General features: G+C 45.3%; 2 protein-coding genes across 2 annotated transcripts; both read right to left on the minus strand.

Moving 5' to 3' along the window:
* Positions 1–1,035: 1,035 nt before the first annotated feature.
* On the minus strand, positions 1,036–13,920 carry LOC137909601 (echinoderm microtubule-associated protein-like 1). Its single transcript, XM_068754065.1, has 8 exons — positions 13,900–13,920; positions 8,202–8,358; positions 4,135–4,329; positions 3,676–3,805; positions 2,311–2,418; positions 1,732–1,763; positions 1,527–1,553; positions 1,036–1,304 (listed from the first exon to the last, which is right to left on the minus strand). Exons 1-8 carry the CDS (start codon positions 13,918–13,920, stop codon positions 1,036–1,038), a joined length of 939 nt encoding a protein of 312 aa, XP_068610166.1.
* A 45-nt stretch (positions 13,921–13,965) lies between these two features.
* Positions 13,966–20,367, minus strand: LOC137909467 (bromo adjacent homology domain-containing 1 protein-like). The gene is made up of 7 exons (XM_068753929.1): positions 19,665–20,367; positions 18,540–19,610; positions 17,170–17,528; positions 16,786–16,945; positions 16,567–16,646; positions 14,459–14,550; positions 13,966–14,155 (listed from the first exon to the last, which is right to left on the minus strand). Exons 1-7 carry the CDS (start codon positions 20,365–20,367, stop codon positions 13,966–13,968), a joined length of 2,655 nt encoding a protein of 884 aa, XP_068610030.1.
* Positions 20,368–20,591: the final 224 nt, after the last annotated feature.

A 20,591-nucleotide genomic window follows, 5' to 3' on the forward strand; every position in this document is an offset into this window, starting at 1 on the left:
TTAATTGTTAGAATAAAGTTGGAACAGGGTCATGGCTACCAGTAGCGGTAAACAATCATTATCTATCAACGTCATTATTTTGGTTGCAAATTCATTTTTTATTTGATTGCATAAAAAAATAATTCTCTCCTTATGATGCTGTCAAACTTGCGTGACAGTGAGGCTTCGGACGCCTCCCGGAAACGCCTCCTTCATTACTCGACGCACGCTTCGAAGCCTCGGCACACCTCGTAACATCACTAGTGATGGGTCGATGAGGCATTACCATCTCTAATAGTGGGAGTGGAAATTGTTACATCCGCTGATGTTTTCTAACTGCGTAAATACAGACAAACACTTAATGGGAAAGAATAATGATGATCACAAACCAGAAGGAGCCTTTTGCAGTGATTCTGGTACGTCCTGTTTATTAGTCACCCTCAAAAAGAAACATTAACTATACTAAAATACAAACGTCACAGCACACATGCTGGTGACGGATTCACTGACATCAAACACAGATCCCCTCGTCCATCCCAGCCAGCATTCAGAGACACCACGAGACACACGTCCTCACTCACAAACTCTACATTTCATAGAGGGAGCGACGAGAGAGAACGTTTAGAGTAAACACCGGCATCCACTGAAACAACGCGACGTTAACACTGAGGCCGAAGACGCATCGTTTAAAAAGTAACTCTTTGAGGATCACACACTTTTTCTTTCTGATGACGGAAGATACTTTAATCTTTTATTTGTATACGTTCAGCGTTTGCATAGTCACAGTAAAGAATATCCTGTGGGGCTTGGGAAATCGGGGAAAATGCGCGAAAACTGCGGCATTCAGCGTATAGCTGAGTTGAAGGTGGCTGGCACTCAATGAGTTAATTGTGAATGGAAAAACTGAATCCCATTTTAAACATTCATTTCTTGCTTTTTCCCCACCAATGAAAATTATTATTCTTTGCAGAGTTTGTTTCAGACATTAGTTAAAGCTTTCGGCAGCTAGTTTGGATTTATTCAGCAAGGACTCCTCGGCCGGCCGGCCCGCTCGCCTCAGTAGCAAATCTGAAAGTACTGGCTGGGTGATTTGATGTGACTCTTGTAGGTGGAAGCTTCTTGCATTGAGTTCTGGCTGGTGGCAGTTTTCTGCAGGCTCAACGTGAAGGACGGGGATGTCTTCCTCGATTGGGTCTTGCTGCCCGCTTTTGCCTGAGGCGTGGCCGCGGGCCTGCTCTTAGCCGGCACTGCTGCTGTTGCAGATTTGGCCGTCTCAGAAGACCCAGTCTTTCTTGCGAGGGGGCTCAAATAGATCTGCATAGTCACTAAGTGAAGGGCAAAGTGAGGTGGAGGATGGACCGAGGAGAGGATGGTCAGCAGGGAAGGTTTGGAATGGATATTTATAAAGGGTGTAAATGAAAAATATGGGGTGCACAGGGTGAGGAATGGAACACAAGTCATGGTGAGAAGCAAAAGAATAATGGCTATTCATAAAATAACAGCGACCTTTGAATGCATTCAGCTACAGTGTCAGGGATGAATCCTACCTTTGCAGTGCGTCACCTGCCTTGCTCCTACAAAATAAAAGAAGAAGAAAACACGCAAGCAGAAAAATATTTTTCCGTTCAAATGTAGTCTGCTTTCTTTCTGCTATTAGAGGTTCATGCAGCGGCTGTTTCACCTCCTTGTTATGAGACTGACTGCCAGATAAAAACACATCAGTATGGAAATAAGAAAAATGCCTATACTTACCTACACTGTCTGCAGCTTCCTTAGGTTTGTTGCTGTGAAAATAAAAAAAAAGAAAGTGACTCTGATGAAAAGAAAGCAGTTACAACATGAATAGAGACATGACATAGAGACACAATAGCTCAGCAGTCCAGTTTGTCTCGTCAGTTTTCGGGCTGTCCTGGCTCTGAGATTAATCATCCGTCTCGAGATGTTTCAAAGTTGGACATAAACGACGCAACTTGAGAGAACTGATTCTGACTTGATCGGCAACAATGTGTCGAAATTTATGCAAGCATTCATTTGCGAGGAGTGCAGCCTGCGTGGAAAATAAAGATGTTTGACGCAGCAGTATAGGAAAGAATTTAAAGGTGCAAGAAGTCAATTGGATTGGATCAGTAGCAGGCTTGAGCACGTCAGAGTATTTCACATCTTATTTAGACACTTGCTGATTTAATTCAAATATAAAATACACCAAGGCCGTTTGATTTTTTTTTTTCTGTTTAGTAAATAAAAAATTGGCAGAAGAATTTTTTACTTTCTTGAGATTTGTGAAGATGTAAATTTTATTCATTGAACAGAACAAACAAAACATCTTCTTACCCTTCCTGAGGTTTCTTACAGGTGGAGGTGGAGGCCGCAGAGGTGGGTCGTGATTTAACAGCCTTCCATGGACTGTCCTTCACACTTCCCACTGGGCTCTTCACGCCACTGGAGGGGGGGGGGGGGCAACAGTTATCTAGATCGTGGCTTGTTTGTTTTTTAACTATTTTTTATTATAGGAAAATGTCTCCCAACCTCTGTAATTGAGACCCATAAACAATAAGTATATCATAAAACCCTAATCAATGTACAAGCAAGCAAATGTGGATTTTTCCTCATGTCACAGTAATGTTTGTCAAACCTTTCCTGGAAGATGAGAAATATTTTTCCCAGTAAGTCTTGCTTATGTTTGCCAAATTTTCTTATTGACCATTTTTAATACCCTGTGTTGAAATGTAAATATCATTACATTTATTACATTTTAACATGTTACTCAGAAAACCCCCTTGCCTGAAATGACATTATATTAATCACATGTGAATTATTAATTAAGGAGTTGTTTAATTGGTTGTTTAACTGGGGAAATCCCAGTGGAGCTAGGCCGATTACATTCTCGTGAACATAAAGCAGCTTTCTCCCTTCAGTGATGTGGGCTTTCCGTCAGCACTACACATTCATGGTTCCCATTTCATTCTGAAATCTGATGTTATATTAATGTAATGTTGGGTGGGTTGTTTTAGCAACTTTTACTGCAAATCGATGTGATATAAATGAATTAAATCAAGCAATGCCACTTCCAGAAATGACTGAGAGGTGTGAAGCAACTGAAGGAGAAAAAAGGTTCTAAACGGAAGACAGAATTATATCATGAGGGGGGGGGAGACCAGGATGGTACAGAGCGTGAGATGAGATTCATCAGTGAAGGGGAACAGGGCGGTGAACGCTGAAGGAAATCAACCAGTGTTCTTTATGATGTTGTGGTGATGACGATGGTTCCCACTTTGAGTTAATGCTAAACAAGCAGCCTTAAGTGAATGTCGATTTATTTCTCATTGTGCAATCATATCAGCGTTACGCCAGCTAGAGAAATAGCACATTAAGGTACAGCAGAGAAAACCAATCATTCTATTTGACTAATGCTCCCTAATGGCAGCATCATTTCAAAGGTAGTCGAGGGGAAGACGTCTGCGAGAGTGGTTCACGGATTTATTGCTCTGAAATAAAGGTGAGTGTCAAACAACCACCAAACATCCAGGACTGCTTTTGCTCATTAGATAGCGAGGCCCGAGGTCTGAGGGTGATGCTCCGTCATGAGATGCTTCATTAGAACAGTTTTCCATTAATAACGTGTGCAGTAGTTTTATTTGTTTGTATGTTTGTTTCATGAAGAGCGATGTCTTGTTTCACGGTGGTTTCTCTCTTTACCTGCTGGATGGCGTTGGGCTGTAGTTCCTTGATGTGGCGCTAGAGGGCACCGTGGAGCTCTTCTTCAGGGAGGCCGCGCTGGAGGTCACCATGGGCGTTCTGGAGGGCAGACCGAGAGACACCGGCCTGCCTGAAGGGACACACAGGAGGATGCACTCGTATGACGTCATCAAATAACCAACATCCATTCCTCCAGAATAATGTCAAAGATGCTCAGTGAGCATAAAACAACATTAAATAACTTATTATTTCTGAGTTATGCAGTAAAAAATAGGCATGTTTATTGGCCCACAAGTAGTGATAAAGGCATCTCGTTATTGTTCGGAAGCAGCATCAACATTTCATTAAATTAATCCGCGTTTTCTCAACTGCACAGTTAAGTCTACATGAAGAAAGCATAGCGTCACTTTAAACCCCAAATCGGCACGTGGGCGACGGCGCACACAGATCTTTGCTCACCTTTTGCGCCCAATGGTCTCCTGCCGGCAGTGGCGACAGCTGCTTGATGCTCCTCAGAGATGTTGAGCCTCTTGAGGACATCAGTCAGAGTTATTTTCAACAGCTGGATTTCATCCTCCTGCATCTGCATTCTCTGTTCCAGATAGGTCAGCCGGTCAGCCACGTCCAGGCCGCTAGCTGCGGAGCTGCGGTCATCTGCAGGAATAATCGAGGAAAAGGTGCGTGAGGTGTAATAAGAACTGCTACGTCATGAAACCAGAACCACCTGCTACAAAATAAGAATGTGTCATTCAACTGTATGCAGAGAAAAATAAACTAACATCAAAGAAAAAACATTTTGATTTACTGAACATCATTTAAATACATTCAGAGAAAGGAGTGTGTGTGTTTTTAACATCCCCTGATTGTGTCTTATAGCAAAAATCAATGTAATGAGGTCACAGCACAGATGGACACAGCAGATCATCCCCACTGTCATCAGCAGCATCTAAACAAAGGTACATGTACACACATTCACAAATGCACAAAACGTGCTAGAATTTGTCTTTCAATCAACTTCTTTCTACTTTACAATTTTCCTGGCGATGATCAATAAGAGTTGAGAGAACGATACCAAAGGCGGAACCGGATGCTGATGAGCAATCAGGCTGCTCCTGCTGGCCGGAGGGGCCTTCCTCCACCATCCCAGACGTCCTCCTTTTCTTCCTCTCCTCTTGGGAGCACACGCTCTCGGTTGTCTGTCCTCTGGCTCCAGTAAGATGTGCCGAGTCTCCCTCCATTTTGACTTTAATCCAGTGGCCGGTGTCTTTTAAGATCTCATCTTTTTCAGTACGACACAAACTCACTGACGGAGCGGCCGGTCTGGTGTTTCGTCTGCCCTGGTTTTCAGCACCCACAGCAAAAGACGAGGTTACTGATGTGTTGATCCTCGCACGTTTCCTTGGTGGTCGCCTGACATGCTCTGGGATGCAGTGATGTGTATGACAACAGTTAAAGCCCTTCTGCCGAGGGAGTCTGCTTGCGTAAAGGTGGGGGTGGGGCGGATAATACTTGAAAACCCAGCAGTTGTCCGGTTCAGCCTAAATTGTCTGCGTGTGTGTGTGTGCGTGTGTGTGTGTGTGTGGGCATGCAGAGTACAATGATAATCCCTCAGCCTGAGCCTCTTTGACCCCGCCCCCTCACATAAGCCCCACGCCATGATGATGAGATGGAGACGCAGCGAGGAAAACAGCATAAACTAGAAAAGCACTCGGAGAGCGCAGAGCCGTCCACACGGTGATCTGGATTAGCTCCAAAAGGTTCTAGATTGTTCTTGGTATCTTTACACACCAACCATGAAAAGTAAAGTATTTTTAACCGATTCTTGAATCTTGAAATGGGGTTTTTAATGTTTCCCTGACTCCATTCCGGATCCGATCCAGATGAAATTCCATAAACATCGGTCAATAATCAACCGAAATATTGATGAACAAATTTTGAAGCTCCATTGACTGCAATGTTACTGAAAATTTCAAAGTGATCCAGAATCCAGGATCTCTTCTGGATCATCACCGAAATGTAATCGTCTGTTCCTGGTAACATTCCCAACATTTCCTCAAAATCCCATCAAGAGCCGTCTAGAACCTTTTTGAGTTATCTTGCTAACGGACGGATGGACAAACCAACGCTGGCAATTACATAACCTCCGCCGCGGTGCTGGTAATAATCTTGAAAAGTGGTCAGTAACAAACATCCTGCACATCCACTGAGTCAGGGAGGTTATAGAGACGAGGAAGAGCTCAAATAAATAAAAACAACAGCCCATGCTTCGCTGCAGTTCCTGATTGAACAACAAAACACAGGAATCAGCCATGCAGTGGAACGTTCTGGGTCAATTCAATCAGATAGACTGTTCCTCTGCCTGTAGGACTGTAGCCTGCTGTCATCTGTCCCTTTTCTTCATTCATGCTGCTGTTGTGTCTGCCGTTCATCCTCCCTACTATCGCCCAATCCTCACCCATTCACCGTCTTCATCATTTCTCTGTTGCAGGAAAATCATCATGGTTTGGACATGTCCAGAGGAGAGACGGGGACTCTATCGGTAGAAGGATGCTGAGGATGGAACTGCTAGGGAACAGGGCTAGAGGTCGACCCAGGAGAAGATACATGGACGTAGTGAGGGAGGACATGAGAGTGCCTGGTGTTGGGGAGGAAGATGCAAAGGACAGGGTGAAGTGGAGAAGGTTGATTTGCTGTGGCGACCCCGCACGGGACAAGAAGAAAGTACAGTAGTAGTAGTAGTAGTAATATAAATGTAATGGATACTTGAAAAGAAAATGGAGCATCAAGGCCCACTTCCAGAGCAGGAATGAATCTTAACTACAGATCAAACCTTCAATTAAAAGCTACTAATCAATTCAGAAGAAATAATCAGATGTGAAACATAATGAGTGGAATCAGTGGAGGGATGAGCTAATATAGGTTCAGTTTATTTTATTTTATGTTTTCCTTTGTTAAAACAGATTTTTGCTGTTCTTCATTAAATGGTGACGATCGGATTCTCCCTCTCAGAACCGAGAGACTCTCAGCATTAGGACTCGAGCATGCTGTCAAGATGTAATCTGTCGTGACTCTGTGTAGGCTTGTGATTTTCTGCTCCTCCTCTTGTCCTGGCCATGGTGACGTCATCCTTGTGCCACCTCCACCCACCCCATATGGGACTGGGATTAGAATAATACATAATCCCAGTGCTGTAAAAGGGAATTAGCAGCCCACAGCTCAATCTCTGCGCTAACTCAGATACACGAAAAACACAGGCAGGCTCCCTGGATGCCTCTCATGCTATAGTGCGAACAGAAACACACACACACACACACAGTTATTCACACATGTGAGGGCAGGCAGGATAGCGCTAACAGTTTGAACATTCAGATGCCTGTTATGCATAATCAAAATTAAAATACATCATAGAGAATCAGAGGAGTGTTTTAATCTCGGCTCGCAGATGGTGACTCTTGAATGAAGGAGCAGCATCTGCCTGCATACTTTAGCATCCTGTATGCTGACGTATTGAGTCAAGGCCGTGTGTGCACAATTGGCCCTTTGCGGTACTTGTTATTCCACTGATAGTACTATCCCTGAGGGGAGAGGGTACTACCCTAACCTCTTCAGAGGCACATTCCACTACGCTAAAAAACTAGTCTGTGAGGAATATAATAAAGGACCAGTGTTCCGGTGTCACTTGCTTAGATTCAGGTTAAGTGAGATTGACACCGAAGACAAGGCATAAATAATGTGACACTTTCATTGAGTGTATCCAGGAGGTTATAAAACAGATATTAAAGATTCTTTTCTGCTCATGTGAGGATGTTTTAAGGACTTTTCAACCAACATAGCAGAATTAAATCGAGGTTGTTAATACAATACTTGTCTTTGCTTAATGTAAAATTAACTAAAAAATAGATACCGGTATATATATTTTTCTGGAGAGTTGTAGTCAACAAAATTATTTTTCATAATGTCTGATGGGGTAACATTTCTATGTTAACTCCTGATGATTTGGCTTAATGTTAATGAAAATACATGTTTTTCAATTTAAGAAATTGTGCCTTATAGCCTTATACAATTCCCACAATTCCCAAAATAAGAGGTCACAACACGCAACATGAAACATCATTTGAATCTAAAATTAATTCAAGCCGACATCATTTTTAATCGTCTGGTTTCATTTTATTTTTACTTCTACAACTCATAACTAATCTATTTAAGCCTGTAGACCTGTGCAAACCCAACATGTATGCTCACCCACTTTGTGATAAATCTGCACCTCAATCATAAAGATGAGTTTCATTGATAAAGAACACATCAGAGTTTTGACACTTGCCTCTAGTTATCAGTTTGTTTTGGGCTTGACAAGGTTCTCAGAGAATTTAACCTTTCAATCCGTTTTCATTCTTTGAAGACCCCAAAAAATAAGGTCATACATATTTGCATTCACTTCTACTGCATTGATGAGGAAGAATTTGCAAAGAGCAAATACAACTATAAAATCTGTGTGGATTTACGATTAGACTTGCTCTGCTCGCTACCTGTAATGGAGTCGGTGTCAGGCGCCAGCAGGAAGTCGCTGTGGCAGTTCTCCTTCAGTGAGGGCCTCCTCAGCAGGCCGTGGTCCGTCTCCTCCATCCCCAGTCCCTGGTCCAACAACTCCTCCATGTGTGCGTCCCGGTCCAGGGTGCTGTGCCACTGATGTCAGAGTGAATTCTGTGACCTTCCCCTCGGTCCCCTATGCCTCACTGCAGGGCTAATTCACCTCCCGTAAACCGGCATACCCCCCCCCCCCCCACGAGGTGCATATGGAGGAGAGAGGGTGATGTCAGCCAGAGGACAGATTACGGAATTGTTAAGCTGTCTAAAGCTCAGGGAAGGACATGACTATGAGAGAGTCAGAGTCCACAGTGTGTGTCTGTGAGGAAATAACAGTGTGGAGTGGACAGGAAGGCCTCACACGGGGAACACATCTTCAAAATTAGAGATGCTGTAATAACTTCCTGAATGATAAATTGCATAAGTCCTGTCTCCAAACATGCAGCAACAATTTCTGATCTGTGTGCGCAGAAAACACACATTCCTGATGAATGCATTTCAAAAAAAGCAGCAGGGTGGGACTACACTATTTGCTGTTGCACGCAAGTTGCAGAGAAGCACACAATTGCGCACCCAAAAAGAGCTTACGTCAGGCTACCATCCGGTGTGGCCGGCCCTGGTGCGCTGCAAGGATGATGAGATGCAGAGATTAGGGAGCAGAACTTGATTAATTATAGTCATCAAGAGGACAATAAGCCGGACGTGGTAATTAGACCAACAGAGAAAGACAACAGGAGCAGATGAAAAGCCAGTTAGGCGATTGTGTCAGGGTTTCCCTCCGTGTGAGCGCTGGCTTTCTGTCCATTTTGCATCCACTGGATTGATTCTTTCTCCAGCAGATGCTTCTCTTTGCTGTTTTTTCAAAGCTTTCTGGCCACATAGCCAAAGTCCTGCCCTCCCTACAAAAGGTACAAAAGTGCTTTGCGCTGCATTTCATCTTCCTGATGCTTGACAGAATAAAGACACGCTTTACAGAAGACTGGCGCCCTTTAGAGCGCTGAGAGGTCAAAGTGCAGCCGCTTGTTATATTATCATGAGACAGCGATCGTCCTCACTGGCGAGTGTCATCGTTGTAACAGACACCTTAAACACCTGAGACGTGAGGGTGAGCCTAACGTTGCTAATGCTCTGTGGCCTGCAGAGGGACGAAGGCCAAAGACAGATTATGACTCTGCTGATAGAGGACGTGTGGAGACAGGAAAAAAAGAAAGACTGATAAGAGAGGGGTGAAACATGTCTTTCTTCTGCTACTTGTGTGTTTTATCTGGCACTATGCAAAGGTCAAAGAAAGTGTGACCCACTACTGACCTCCTGTGGAGTTTGTAGAACATAACAGCTGCTGGATGAATTTCAGAGACTTATTATTAATTCACCTGTAGTGGGAACGGTTTCCATCCTGTTGTAAGGCACAACGCTGGCACAGAGAGTTCAATGCAATCAGGAGACACACAGACAGGAAGTTCACAAAGGACTTAAAATTTATAAATATTCTTTCAATGGAACATTAAATCAGTAGGGATGTTATACATTTCATCATAAAAAAAACAAAAAAAAAAACAATCCAAGCGATTTTCAGAGAGAATGACAAAGTGACAAGAATCTGAAACACACATTGCTTCTAAGCTCCAAAAATATCTAGACTTTTACGAAATACGGCCCATTTGTTTCCCCAAATATATCAAAATATATGATGACAATAAGCATCAATGCCGAGCACACAGACAGCAGATATTGTTTTGGACACATGGAGTAAACACACTTCCTGTGTGTCATCAGTGACGGTCACCGTGGACCTATGTGTGCAGAAACGTCTCCCCAATGCTGGCTCCACCTTATTGTCATGGCAACAAACGATGCAACCGCGTCCATGCAAAGCTGCTAGGAAATGAAGCCACATAAATAATTACACTCTAGTCCATGCTTTATGCAGGGCTGGCCAGCACTTGGGAGGACGACTCATGGCAGCGTCATTACTGAGCTTACTTTATGTCCATTTTCACATCCAGGACAAGTTCCTGCATTACAAAAGGAGGATGCAAGATAAGAAGAAAAGGACAGGAGGCTTTGAACATTATTGGGACGTAGCCATGTGTCGGCTTGCACACGAAGGATATACCTGCCCTCCAGGGGACAAACACTGTCAATGCACATCTGGGAGAAAGGCAACAGTGGCCAGCTGAGTTGGATCACTCATTTAAAATATAAATACAAAAATCGACACATTTTCAACAAGCCTGATGGAATTTTTTCATTTGTTTGAATTATTTCTTACATTAAGGAACCAGATGGAAATTATGTAGGGTGGAGTTCGGGTGGGGGTCAAAAAAGCAAGGACCTTCACAGTTTGGTCCCGACAGACTTAAGCGCAATTTTTTCTTCCGTGTGGATAAAAAAAACTGTTAGACTTCAAATATAAATCACACATGTTGTAATGCAACTGTATTTTTTTTCCTTATCACCCCTCACTTTCTACTAATTTTCACACAGTCCCTAATTCCTGAACGGAAACTCTCTGCAACAGTGAGCTAAATATAAAGAAGGAAAACTGATCTTGGATCAGAGTCTAAAGTGATCTTTTACCTGGAGCAGTGAGTACATCCTGTCAGGTGATTCTCTCCCTCTCTTTTCCCTAACAGGGCAATCAATAAAAGCTCAGGTGACCATGTTGCCATGGGATTCTCCCAAACGTCATGCTTAAGGTCAGACAGGTTAGGAAGGGGAGTTTGAAGTCGTAGCTTCCCACAGGTCTCAGGTCAGATCTCACTATTAATGTATCTCAAATGGGAATCGGAGGCAATTTGTGTGTCTGATTTGCACCTGCTTCTGCTTCCCTGTCTGTCAAGGTGTGCTTTGGTCTCCCCCCCCCCTACAACTAAACAACATTTACATCTCTGTCAACAATTGCCACTCATTTAATTTCTAAACATAAATTACAAATAGACCATTTCTATCCTGGAGCGCTAAGAAACAGGATGTCCAAATAAGTTACATTGAAATCATAATATATTTTATAGTTTACACCATTTAAATAATTAGTTATTTTTTAAACTTTAAATATAGCTATTACAGATCTTTAAAAAATACTACGCTGTGCATTGGCTGTCTGCTTGCTTAAAGAGTGCCCGGTGCTTCCTGGGTTCAGATATGTAGCTTCATAAGAAATGGCCTGGAAGGGAGTGTCTCGCTGCCCGTTACCATTAACCATAGGTCAGAGGGCGGCATCAAGTCCCTTCATTCTCCTCTTTATTTCATTTGGTCAGGTCTCAAATAACACTGCAAAAGTTTCAAAATCATTTGAAAGAAATCTAAAATAATGCTTTTGCTTCCGCGCTTAATTTGTTGCGCTCATTTTCCAAAAATAGTGACTCTAAAAATATATTGCATATGCCATTTTAGGAAATTGACATAATAAAATATTCTTACTAAGGAAAAAATTTAAAGTACCGGTAGGATAATATATATATTCACTCTTTAAATCTGGGTGTTAATAGAAATAATAAAACCCAGTGATCAGGATTTAATTTTATGTTCGAAGATCAAATAGACAAAAAAGTTGAAGATGGCTTTAGAAAATGAATGAAAAATCATCCAATGTTGAGGGAGGGGGGTATTTTGCTGGGAAAGAAAGCAATCGGGTACTCTTTATGTTTTTTTTTAAAAGGTACACGCATTCTGACACTACTTGTTTTCAGAGTGACAGTAAAACACTTGCAGATTGCAGGATAAAAGGCAACGAATGAGTGTGGCGGCACATTAACCACAGCTCAGTTAAGTATCAAACGCCCTCCCACACATTCCCACCCAAAGACAGCCCCCCCACCCCCACCCCCGGTCCACGTGCTGCTATGCTTGGCCACACAGCGTCAGGCCTCCATCCAGATGCCTCGTTAGAAATCGAATCATATCAACAGTACATACATAAATACTGTATATTATATGTATGCCAGAGCTGATTGAAAATTCATATGGAATGACTCTAGTATCATATACCATATATATTCCATGGAATTCAACAGGTTGTGCATCAGGTAAAAAGGAACAGGCTGGCCGACTCCTCTACTAGTAAAATAATAGAAAATAATACAGTCTGCACTGTCAAAAGCAGAAATGACAGCCTTGCTGTTTCCTTCTCTTGTACACACTCTCTCTCGCTCACACACACACACACACAGAAAAACAAAACTCATTTGTTGTAATTAAAGAATGGATTAGTGCAACGTAAGAAGGGAATGAGGGCAGAAGTGCTGACGAGGAGGAGGAGGAGGCGGGTTGTGTGACATCCTTTGGTTTATCTTTAGGAATTGAAGGAGAAATTGGAGGAGAAGCAAGAAGAAAAAAAAACATTGGTGGAGATGCAGAACTAGAATGGACAGAGTAGACATTTCTGAGATGAGCAGCTCCAACACGATAAATCTCCAAGTCCTCAACCCAGAGAATGCTGCGGCCGCGAGTCGATAGCCTGATTTGTCGACTGACTTCAAACTGATGAGAAACAGTCCAAAAGATAGCAAACAGAATATCTTTGGGCTTTGGATGGTCTATTGGTGAGGCGCTACTTCATCTCACACTGTGGGAAATTATCAAAGGCATTTTTCCCCTACTTTTTAACTTTTCTTTTTGTGTGACATATTGATTTGTTTCAGCCCGAAACCTGCCTCTTAAGAGCTGTCAGTCAAGTCGTGCGCCTGGTTCGCCTCTTCCTAGATGCATGTGGTGACACCGGCTGCCTCGACCCAAGAGTCATAAGGTGAGTCACAGGGAAAAGCAAAGTGAACAACAAACAGCCCTCATCTTCAGTCTGTCACCGTCTCAGTAAAGGCTTTCTCCACGGGGAACCTCAGGAGATTACTGTCGGAGGGGGGGGGGGTTAAAGCGAGCTGAGTTTGGTACAGATGTGCAGTATCTGACCCACCCCCTTAAGATACAGTATTTTAGTTCACGGAGAGGAAAACGCATCTGACGGTATCGGTGCACGGAGGCACACGGGAGAGGCCGACGGTGGAAACGAGCGCTCGGCTTCCTCCGCAGCTGCTTGTTTGGTTTGATTGCCTGAAAGCCTCCTAAAAAAAAAAAACATCAGACATACCCACACTCATCCATTTATCCACGCTGACGTCACTCGTTCGGTTTCACGCGCGCACACAGACACACACACATTTAAATGAGGAGAAATAAGACGGCGCTCTCCGTTCGCTGCTCCTTCACCCCGGCTGGCTGGACACCGTTAACGCCGGACCATTCCTGAGCCGTTGGCTTACAAATGAAAACAAACAGGATTGTTGTGCTAAAATGAGTTGGTTGGGGGGGGGGGGATGCGATGCAGTCCTAGCAGCAGCCCAGTTTGTTCTGGTGGTCCAGGTTCCCGGCAGGCGGGGGCTGGAAGGTGGATGCACACGCCTCGCTATGTAACCCCAGAGCGCTGCGGAGACGAGACACTTCAAACCGATGCATTAATCCTGCCTCCCAGGAAAGACTGGCGCTCTGAGATTCCTCTGCCACACTGCAGCCCCGCCGCCGTCAGCTAAAGGGATCTGTGCTTCATAATGTGCCACAAACACCTTTTCGTTTCATCTGTCCTCTAATAGCAGAAAAGACAGGGGCGATCATTCCTTCAGCAACCCCCCCCCCCCCACCACCGACCTCTGCGTAGGATAGCCACATTACGATTCACAGGTGGAATGCCCCCTCCCCCCCCCCCTCCACCCTCTACTGAAGGTTCTTCAGGATGCGTCCATAGCGGAAGTCGTAGACATGCCGACAGAGATACACCAGCTCGGGGTCGACGTCGACGGGCACACAGCGGTGGGAAGGGGGGGCAAAGTCAGGGCGGCAGGGCACCATGCTGGCGCTGCCAGGTGGGGCGCCTTCAGCACGCCGCTTCACCAAGGCACAAAATCTACCCAGATACACAAAGAGAGGAATAAAAATCAATCTCACAATGTCTCTCGAGAACGAATCATCGCCGCCTTGAGAACAACAAGAAAATGATATCCTTCCAAAAAACAAAAAAAAAGACATCCAAGTAAAATACTCAAGAATTCACTAACAGTTGCACCGTCACCGATGTGTGATGAGAAAGCGAAAGGCTTCCACATACCTCAGAAGCTGAGGTGTTAATTAAAAGAAGAAAAAACAACCTCCAAACCCTTTTCAAAACGACTAGCGCTGGTAGTGCATGTGTGCGCGTGCACGTACTCACCTGCAGTACTGAGCAAGCGGGAGAACGTAGCATCTGTCTTCTATGCAGGCCACGCTATTTTCATCCTGATGCCGAGAGGCGAAAATCTCGTTCTGAAACCACAGTGGGCGTTCAGTGTCACATCCGGCGCGCTCCATTGTGCCGGCTGACGGAGTGACAACACTTTTCAACTGCAAGGATATCAGTAATTGCTGGTGTGTAATAGTATTATGGCTCTGTGTTTCTACAGTGCCCCCCCCCCCCCCCCCCACAAACACACACACACACACAAACCGGTCCGTTCAACGCTTCCATTGTGAAGACGTTTTACTTTGAGATCTTGATCACAGTTAAATTGTGCTCTTTCCTCGCTGTTTGTGTGTGACTGAAGTGGCAGAGATAAGAGATAACATCAGTAAATAACATGCTTGCTTGGATGTAAAGAATCCATCTTTTCCGGTATTATTTTTTTTTATTAAACTTCGACTGGCTATTTCCGTAGAAGCCGAGCGTCCAGTCCCTTCAAATGGACTGCATGGAACCCTTTTTATTTTTCATTGCCTCACAACTCGACAGTTATTGGCTAAATGCCACAATTTTGTCACCCCCCCCCCCCCCCGGAAGCTCAGCGTCTCTGGGAGTGTGCTGGCCTGGATGTAGAGCTTCCACATGTTGATTATAGAGGATCATTCGAAAGGCTGGATCCCTTTTTGATTGAAGGCTATTTCAAGTTATCACTTGAGCATCGAGACTTTAGTCCCACCGCGGAAGTGAGGTCGATAAAAAAAAAAAAAAACTTCTCATGCTCGCTGTGCCCAACTCGCTTTCATTGTTTGCCATGTTGATGGCGCAGGTCAAATTCAGGAGCGCTTTATTTAATTTAATGTTTCCGAGGGGTGAGAAGAAGCTCAGTCTGTCTGTCATGGCTTCAGATGTCAATGGTCTGCAGGCAAAAGTGAAGGCAATTGCCCCACTGCAATGTGTGTGCATTGCTGTGCACACAGACGTAATCGGGTGAATGCTCGTCTGAGTGCAGAATGGCTTTTGGATCACTATCTGGGTTTGCGGACATCTTTTCTCTGAAGGCTGTTCAAGGTTGGCCAGTGATGGTCCTCCCCAATGGTGAGCACTGTAGCAAACAACTGCGATGGCCTCCTGCAGACTTTTGACAACATCCTTTCCTTACTAAGTGGAGGCGTTTGAGTTTGTGTTCATGTTGTACTCGTATGAATAAATCTGACTGATGCGATCTTTGATATCGTCCAGCAGAGAGTGCCATGGACGTTCTGTAGAGCAAGAAAATAATTGGCTCTTCTTGCCTTCATCAAAGAAAAGAGGTCAGTTTGTTTTTTTTCCAAGCTGTTTATGCCAAAGCAGCAGGTCTTGCATCTGACCCACGAGATGAGCCCATGAGAAAGCGCCGTCTCTCCCAATTCCAGGATCCCCAGGAGCGTTACAGAATTCTGTACATGGATTCCTCAGCGTTTTTCAAATTTAAAAAGTTTGTGCTTCTTAAGTCTTACACTTGAAACACAATGGGCCAAGGCCGTTTAAGCAGCCTAGCTCTGTATGTAAACTTGGTCGAATAATATATAATGTAGCAATCTCCAACAGTTTATTGCAGTTTAAGTCCAGAATCTTCATCAAAAGTTATGTCGTTTTTTTTAAGTTTTTTAATTAAAGCTGCCACTTTAAAAATAACAATAGTACTTTTTCACTCACGCCGACTCCGCCTTGTCGACTTGGTTGACGGACTTATTATGAAACGAAACGCCAGCGTGGGTTAAAGCATTTATAAAATATTTTATCAAGAGATATGGGATAGGAATTCAAACTCCCGGACTCTGTTTAAAATATATAAGATTATATCACAATTTCATTGTAATAATATCATATAATCAATATAATAAAGCCATCTCTTAAATATTGATCACTTTCGGTTTAATTCAATCATTACATGGTTGCTTTAAATAGTCCTGCACGTTTAATGCTTTCTATGAATGACAATCATTCGTCCATGACACTTGAATTACTTTTTAAGAAGAGAGGGTTTTTTCCGCTGCGCTGCTCCCGCCGTCCACTTAACCGCACAAACATTCAATCATGGCTCAAATCCTTTCAAGTCTCACCTCACAGTGGGTGCTGGGATCTCGGCCTCCCTGAGTGTGCTCAGGTCGGTAGTACCAGAAAAGACTCATCATCAGCTCTCCTGAGGAGGCAAATTGAGACACACAGTGAAAACACACACACACACATTAACCTTGGCCATGTGTGCCCTCCTCCATCCATCCATGTGCACAAACCATCATATCTATTCATGACCCCCCCCCCCCCCCCCCCCCCCTTACCTGTTTTGGGGTCCTCCCACAGCGTGGATATCTTGGCAACATATGGGAGGGATTTCTTCCTGGGGCCCGATCGTAGCAGCACAGTGTCTCTGACACGTATCACTTCACCGTCCCTCTCGACTCCTTCATAGCACTGCCTCAGGGCTGTCTCATCCTCTCCCTGAGACACACACACACACACACACACACACACAGATATTATTCTCATTATGGAGACAAAAATGAATATGTTGCACAAAGCTGTGTCTTCAAAACACAATTATTGGGTTTCTGCTGGCAGGAATTATCATATATAGTGCAATACAAGAGAACAAAGTCTCACTAGTGAGGCAACCAGACAAGAAGCTCCCTAATCTACGCCACTCAGATGCACTCACAACCTACCGCAATAAAGACCTCCCTCTCTGTAGGCATTCCAACAACCCGCCAACCGTTGGTGGCACGTCTGCGTCCGACTCGCTTTTGTTTGGTGCTGCTGAGGCTCGGCATGGGCGACGTCTGTTTCTGGGGCAGCCTTGCGCGGCCCACGGACAGGGTGCCATTGGAGGGCTTGGCGTTCCGTGAGCACTCCCTCGCCAGTTTTAACCTGGCCCGGGGCTGGTCTCGTCCTGACAGGGGGGTCAGCAAGCGGGATTTAGTCCGGGTGGAAGTGGGCACGCTGGACAGGGGGCACTTGGACATGGGCACGGAAGGGGGAACCAGAAGGGAGGGGCTGTGCTCACCCTGAGGGGAGGAGTAACCCTCTGTAGAAGTAAAGAGTGAAAGCAGCACTTTTAAATAATACGACAAAAAAAAAAAGAAAAAACATCTGCACCTAAAGGTAGGCAACTTTGGAAGGAAAGATAAACTGGCAAAATGTTTCGCTTAGAGATTAAATGTTCGTTTTTATAATTGCTGTACTTGAAGTTCGGGAGCATGTAAAGTAGTTTAAAAAATGACACACTTCCCTTATCTCCTTAATCAGTTCAGCTACGGTATCTAAAACCCAAGTGTTACTGAAAACACTGCTTAACATCTAAGCTGAACGCGTCAAGCTTTTAAATCTCGCAGCAGCAATAGACAAAAAAAAAAAAAGGAACACTTGTCAGAGCAAACAAGTAGCCGGAAGCGCACATTTAACAACAAGCACTTTTTAAGTTCCTGGTTCAAGATTAAAAAAAAAAAAAATTAAAAGAGGATAAATGTTGAGTCTGGAATTCTGAAGGAAGGCAACTTATATTTGGGCTCAATGGTGAAACTAATACACTCCTTCCTTCAGCGCTTCCTCAGAAGCTCCACCTGTGTCCACGGAAAAAAAAGCAACGCTCTTCCGATGGTTCTGTAAAGCCTCGTGGCAACACTAAATGTTACAAGCGATCTCTGCGTCCACCGCAGGAAACGCTCACCTACGCTATTGCAGTGTTTGTTTTTCTGTTGGTTCCTCTCCTCTTTGGCTCCATCTCTCTTTCTCTTTTCTATTCCAACTACCAGGAACTGCAGCCAGGTCTGTGTGCAGACATCAGGCTCTTCCACACACTAGTCTCATTCCAGCGAGCAGACAGAGGAGACGCTCAAGCGTTACATAAAAGCCGCTCATGATTAAAGATTAATGCAATGATGCTATAGATAGAAATATGTTTTGTTGTTGAATATTCCTGCACGTTTAATGCTTTCTATGACACACAGTACATGAGAATTGATTGATGCATATCTTTCTGTAACTCTACGGGGTGGAAATGCACGATCTGGGAAATAATGTCCAACATTCCACACACCTGTTTTGATGCTGCGCGTGCATCCGGCGCACCCTGCACTGAAAGAACAACCCCTGCTGGCCACAGGGGGCATGGCTCTGTAGGCGTATCCACCGATCCCGCAGGCGTCGCCGTAGCAGGGCGACGATACCGAGTTGCAGTAGGCAGGGTGGGCCAGCCCAGACGGGTGGGACGTCTGAGGACCCAACAGCTTAGAGCCAGTCATCCGGTTGGGGCACAAACCCGAGGGTGCAAAGTTCAGAGCGTGTGGAGACAGGCCCGCTGACGTCGCTCCAGTGTGTGTCGGATGGGCGATGTGAACATAGTAACTGGGGAAGCAGTGATCGGCGGTGCAGAGGCAGGGGTGGGGGCTGAGGGTCAGAGCTGCGTGCGGGTGGGAATGGCCGAGGGATGGGGAGGTTACGAGGCACTCGCGCTTTACTGGGGGCATGGCGGAGCTCAGAGGCTGATCGTCTGGCTCCCGGTAGGGTTGCTGTCCCAGGAAGAAGGCCAGGCGATGGCAGTACTCCACCGAGCGCTCTGAAGGGCAGCAGTAGTACGGGCTCAGCTCCGTCTCCAGCGGCTCTTCCTTCACTGGCTTTAGCGGGTATGCTAGCACGCCGCGCGACTGGTAGCCTGGTTTGGTCAGTCGATGGGTGCGGCTGCCGGCTTCCCATTCCACTTTGGGCTCAAAGTCTGCCTTCCTCTGACAGGAGGTGCAGGCGCTGTGCAGGGGGGCGAACGGCTTCCCTTTCTGCTTTTGTGGGCGCCCCTTGTGTTTGAGTTTGACTCTGGGGGGCTGTTTTGGGGTCGACGCTGCGGCCGGAGCTTTGCAGTCTGATGTGATAGTAGCTGTGGGTGAAGCCCTGACCCTTTGCTTGCTGGTAGCAGAGGAGCTAGTTAGCTTCAGCAGCGCTGCAGCGTTGAGTCCCGCCAGTCTTCTGGGGGCGGGGGCATCCAGAATCTCTTGACTCATCCCCCCGCTCGCTTCTCGGTGGGCTTTGGCAGTCTTGGGCTGCTTAGACATTTGGCACAGTTCAAGTTTGTGAGACGTAGAGGCTTTGCTCTTGTGTCCTCGCGAAACCTTGAGGCCTCCAGGGACACCAGTCCTGGCTTTGCTCGTGTGTCCTTGCGAACCCTTGAGGCCTCCAGGGACACCAGTCCTGGTTGGCCCTCTATCTGGGGGTGTGCCGCCCTTCACTGGGTCTTCCTGTCTCCTGGTCTGTTTGGCTGCCGCCTGGGGCTCGGTAGCTCTTTCGAGGAGTAGACTGTTTACTGCCTCAGCGTTGAGAGAGGCCAGTCTGCGCTTGCGAGGTTGCAGGACTTGAAGACACTCATGAGGACTCGCGCTGTTTGACTTTGATTTAGATTTTGATGAAGACCTTTTCCCTCTTCGCTCACGTCCCTTTCCTGTTTTAGGTTTGGACTTGCGAGATAAATGTCGCCGTGCAACCTTTCGATCCCTTTCGCCAGAGCTCTTATGCATGCTGATTTTTCTTTCCTCCAACCGAGTAAGAAGGACATGGCAGCTAAGCCCCTCTTCATCAGAAACTCCAGCCCGCCCCCGTAATGGATACAACTTCCTGTCTCGTTTCGTCTCACGCCGGCGGTCAAGTGTTCTGTGCTGATCTGACTTTTCTGTTCTCCCTCTCTTGTCATTCATCTTCTTTGCAGTGTCCTTCCTCGGATTGACGACCGTGCTTATCTTCTTCGTCCTCCCGAATCGTAGCGAGCGCTCAGGCCAGGCGCCGTCCATAGCACCACCATGTGGCCGAACAGGACAGCTGTCCCAGCACTCAGCACTGCCGTCACCCTGCCTGAGGGAAGCCTTCTGTCTTGCGTGAGTCATCACATGCTTCTACACAGGACCTATAGATAAAAGACCAAGTGGTAGAGAAATGACAGTTTGCCCCCCAGTTTCAAAAATCAACAGACCAACAACCAAGTCATTTAAACTGTCGTTGACATTCCGAACAATCAAAGCTTTTAATTAGGCCCAGGGAGAGCTGATCCAGCTCCACACAAGTTGACTTATTCTCTAACATCTTTATGACTTTTGGTCCGTAAAATGAC

Source organism: Brachionichthys hirsutus, chromosome 20, assembly GCF_040956055.1.
Source record: "Brachionichthys hirsutus isolate HB-005 chromosome 20, CSIRO-AGI_Bhir_v1, whole genome shotgun sequence".
NCBI classification, from domain to species: Eukaryota; Metazoa; Chordata; class Actinopteri; order Lophiiformes; family Brachionichthyidae; genus Brachionichthys; species Brachionichthys hirsutus.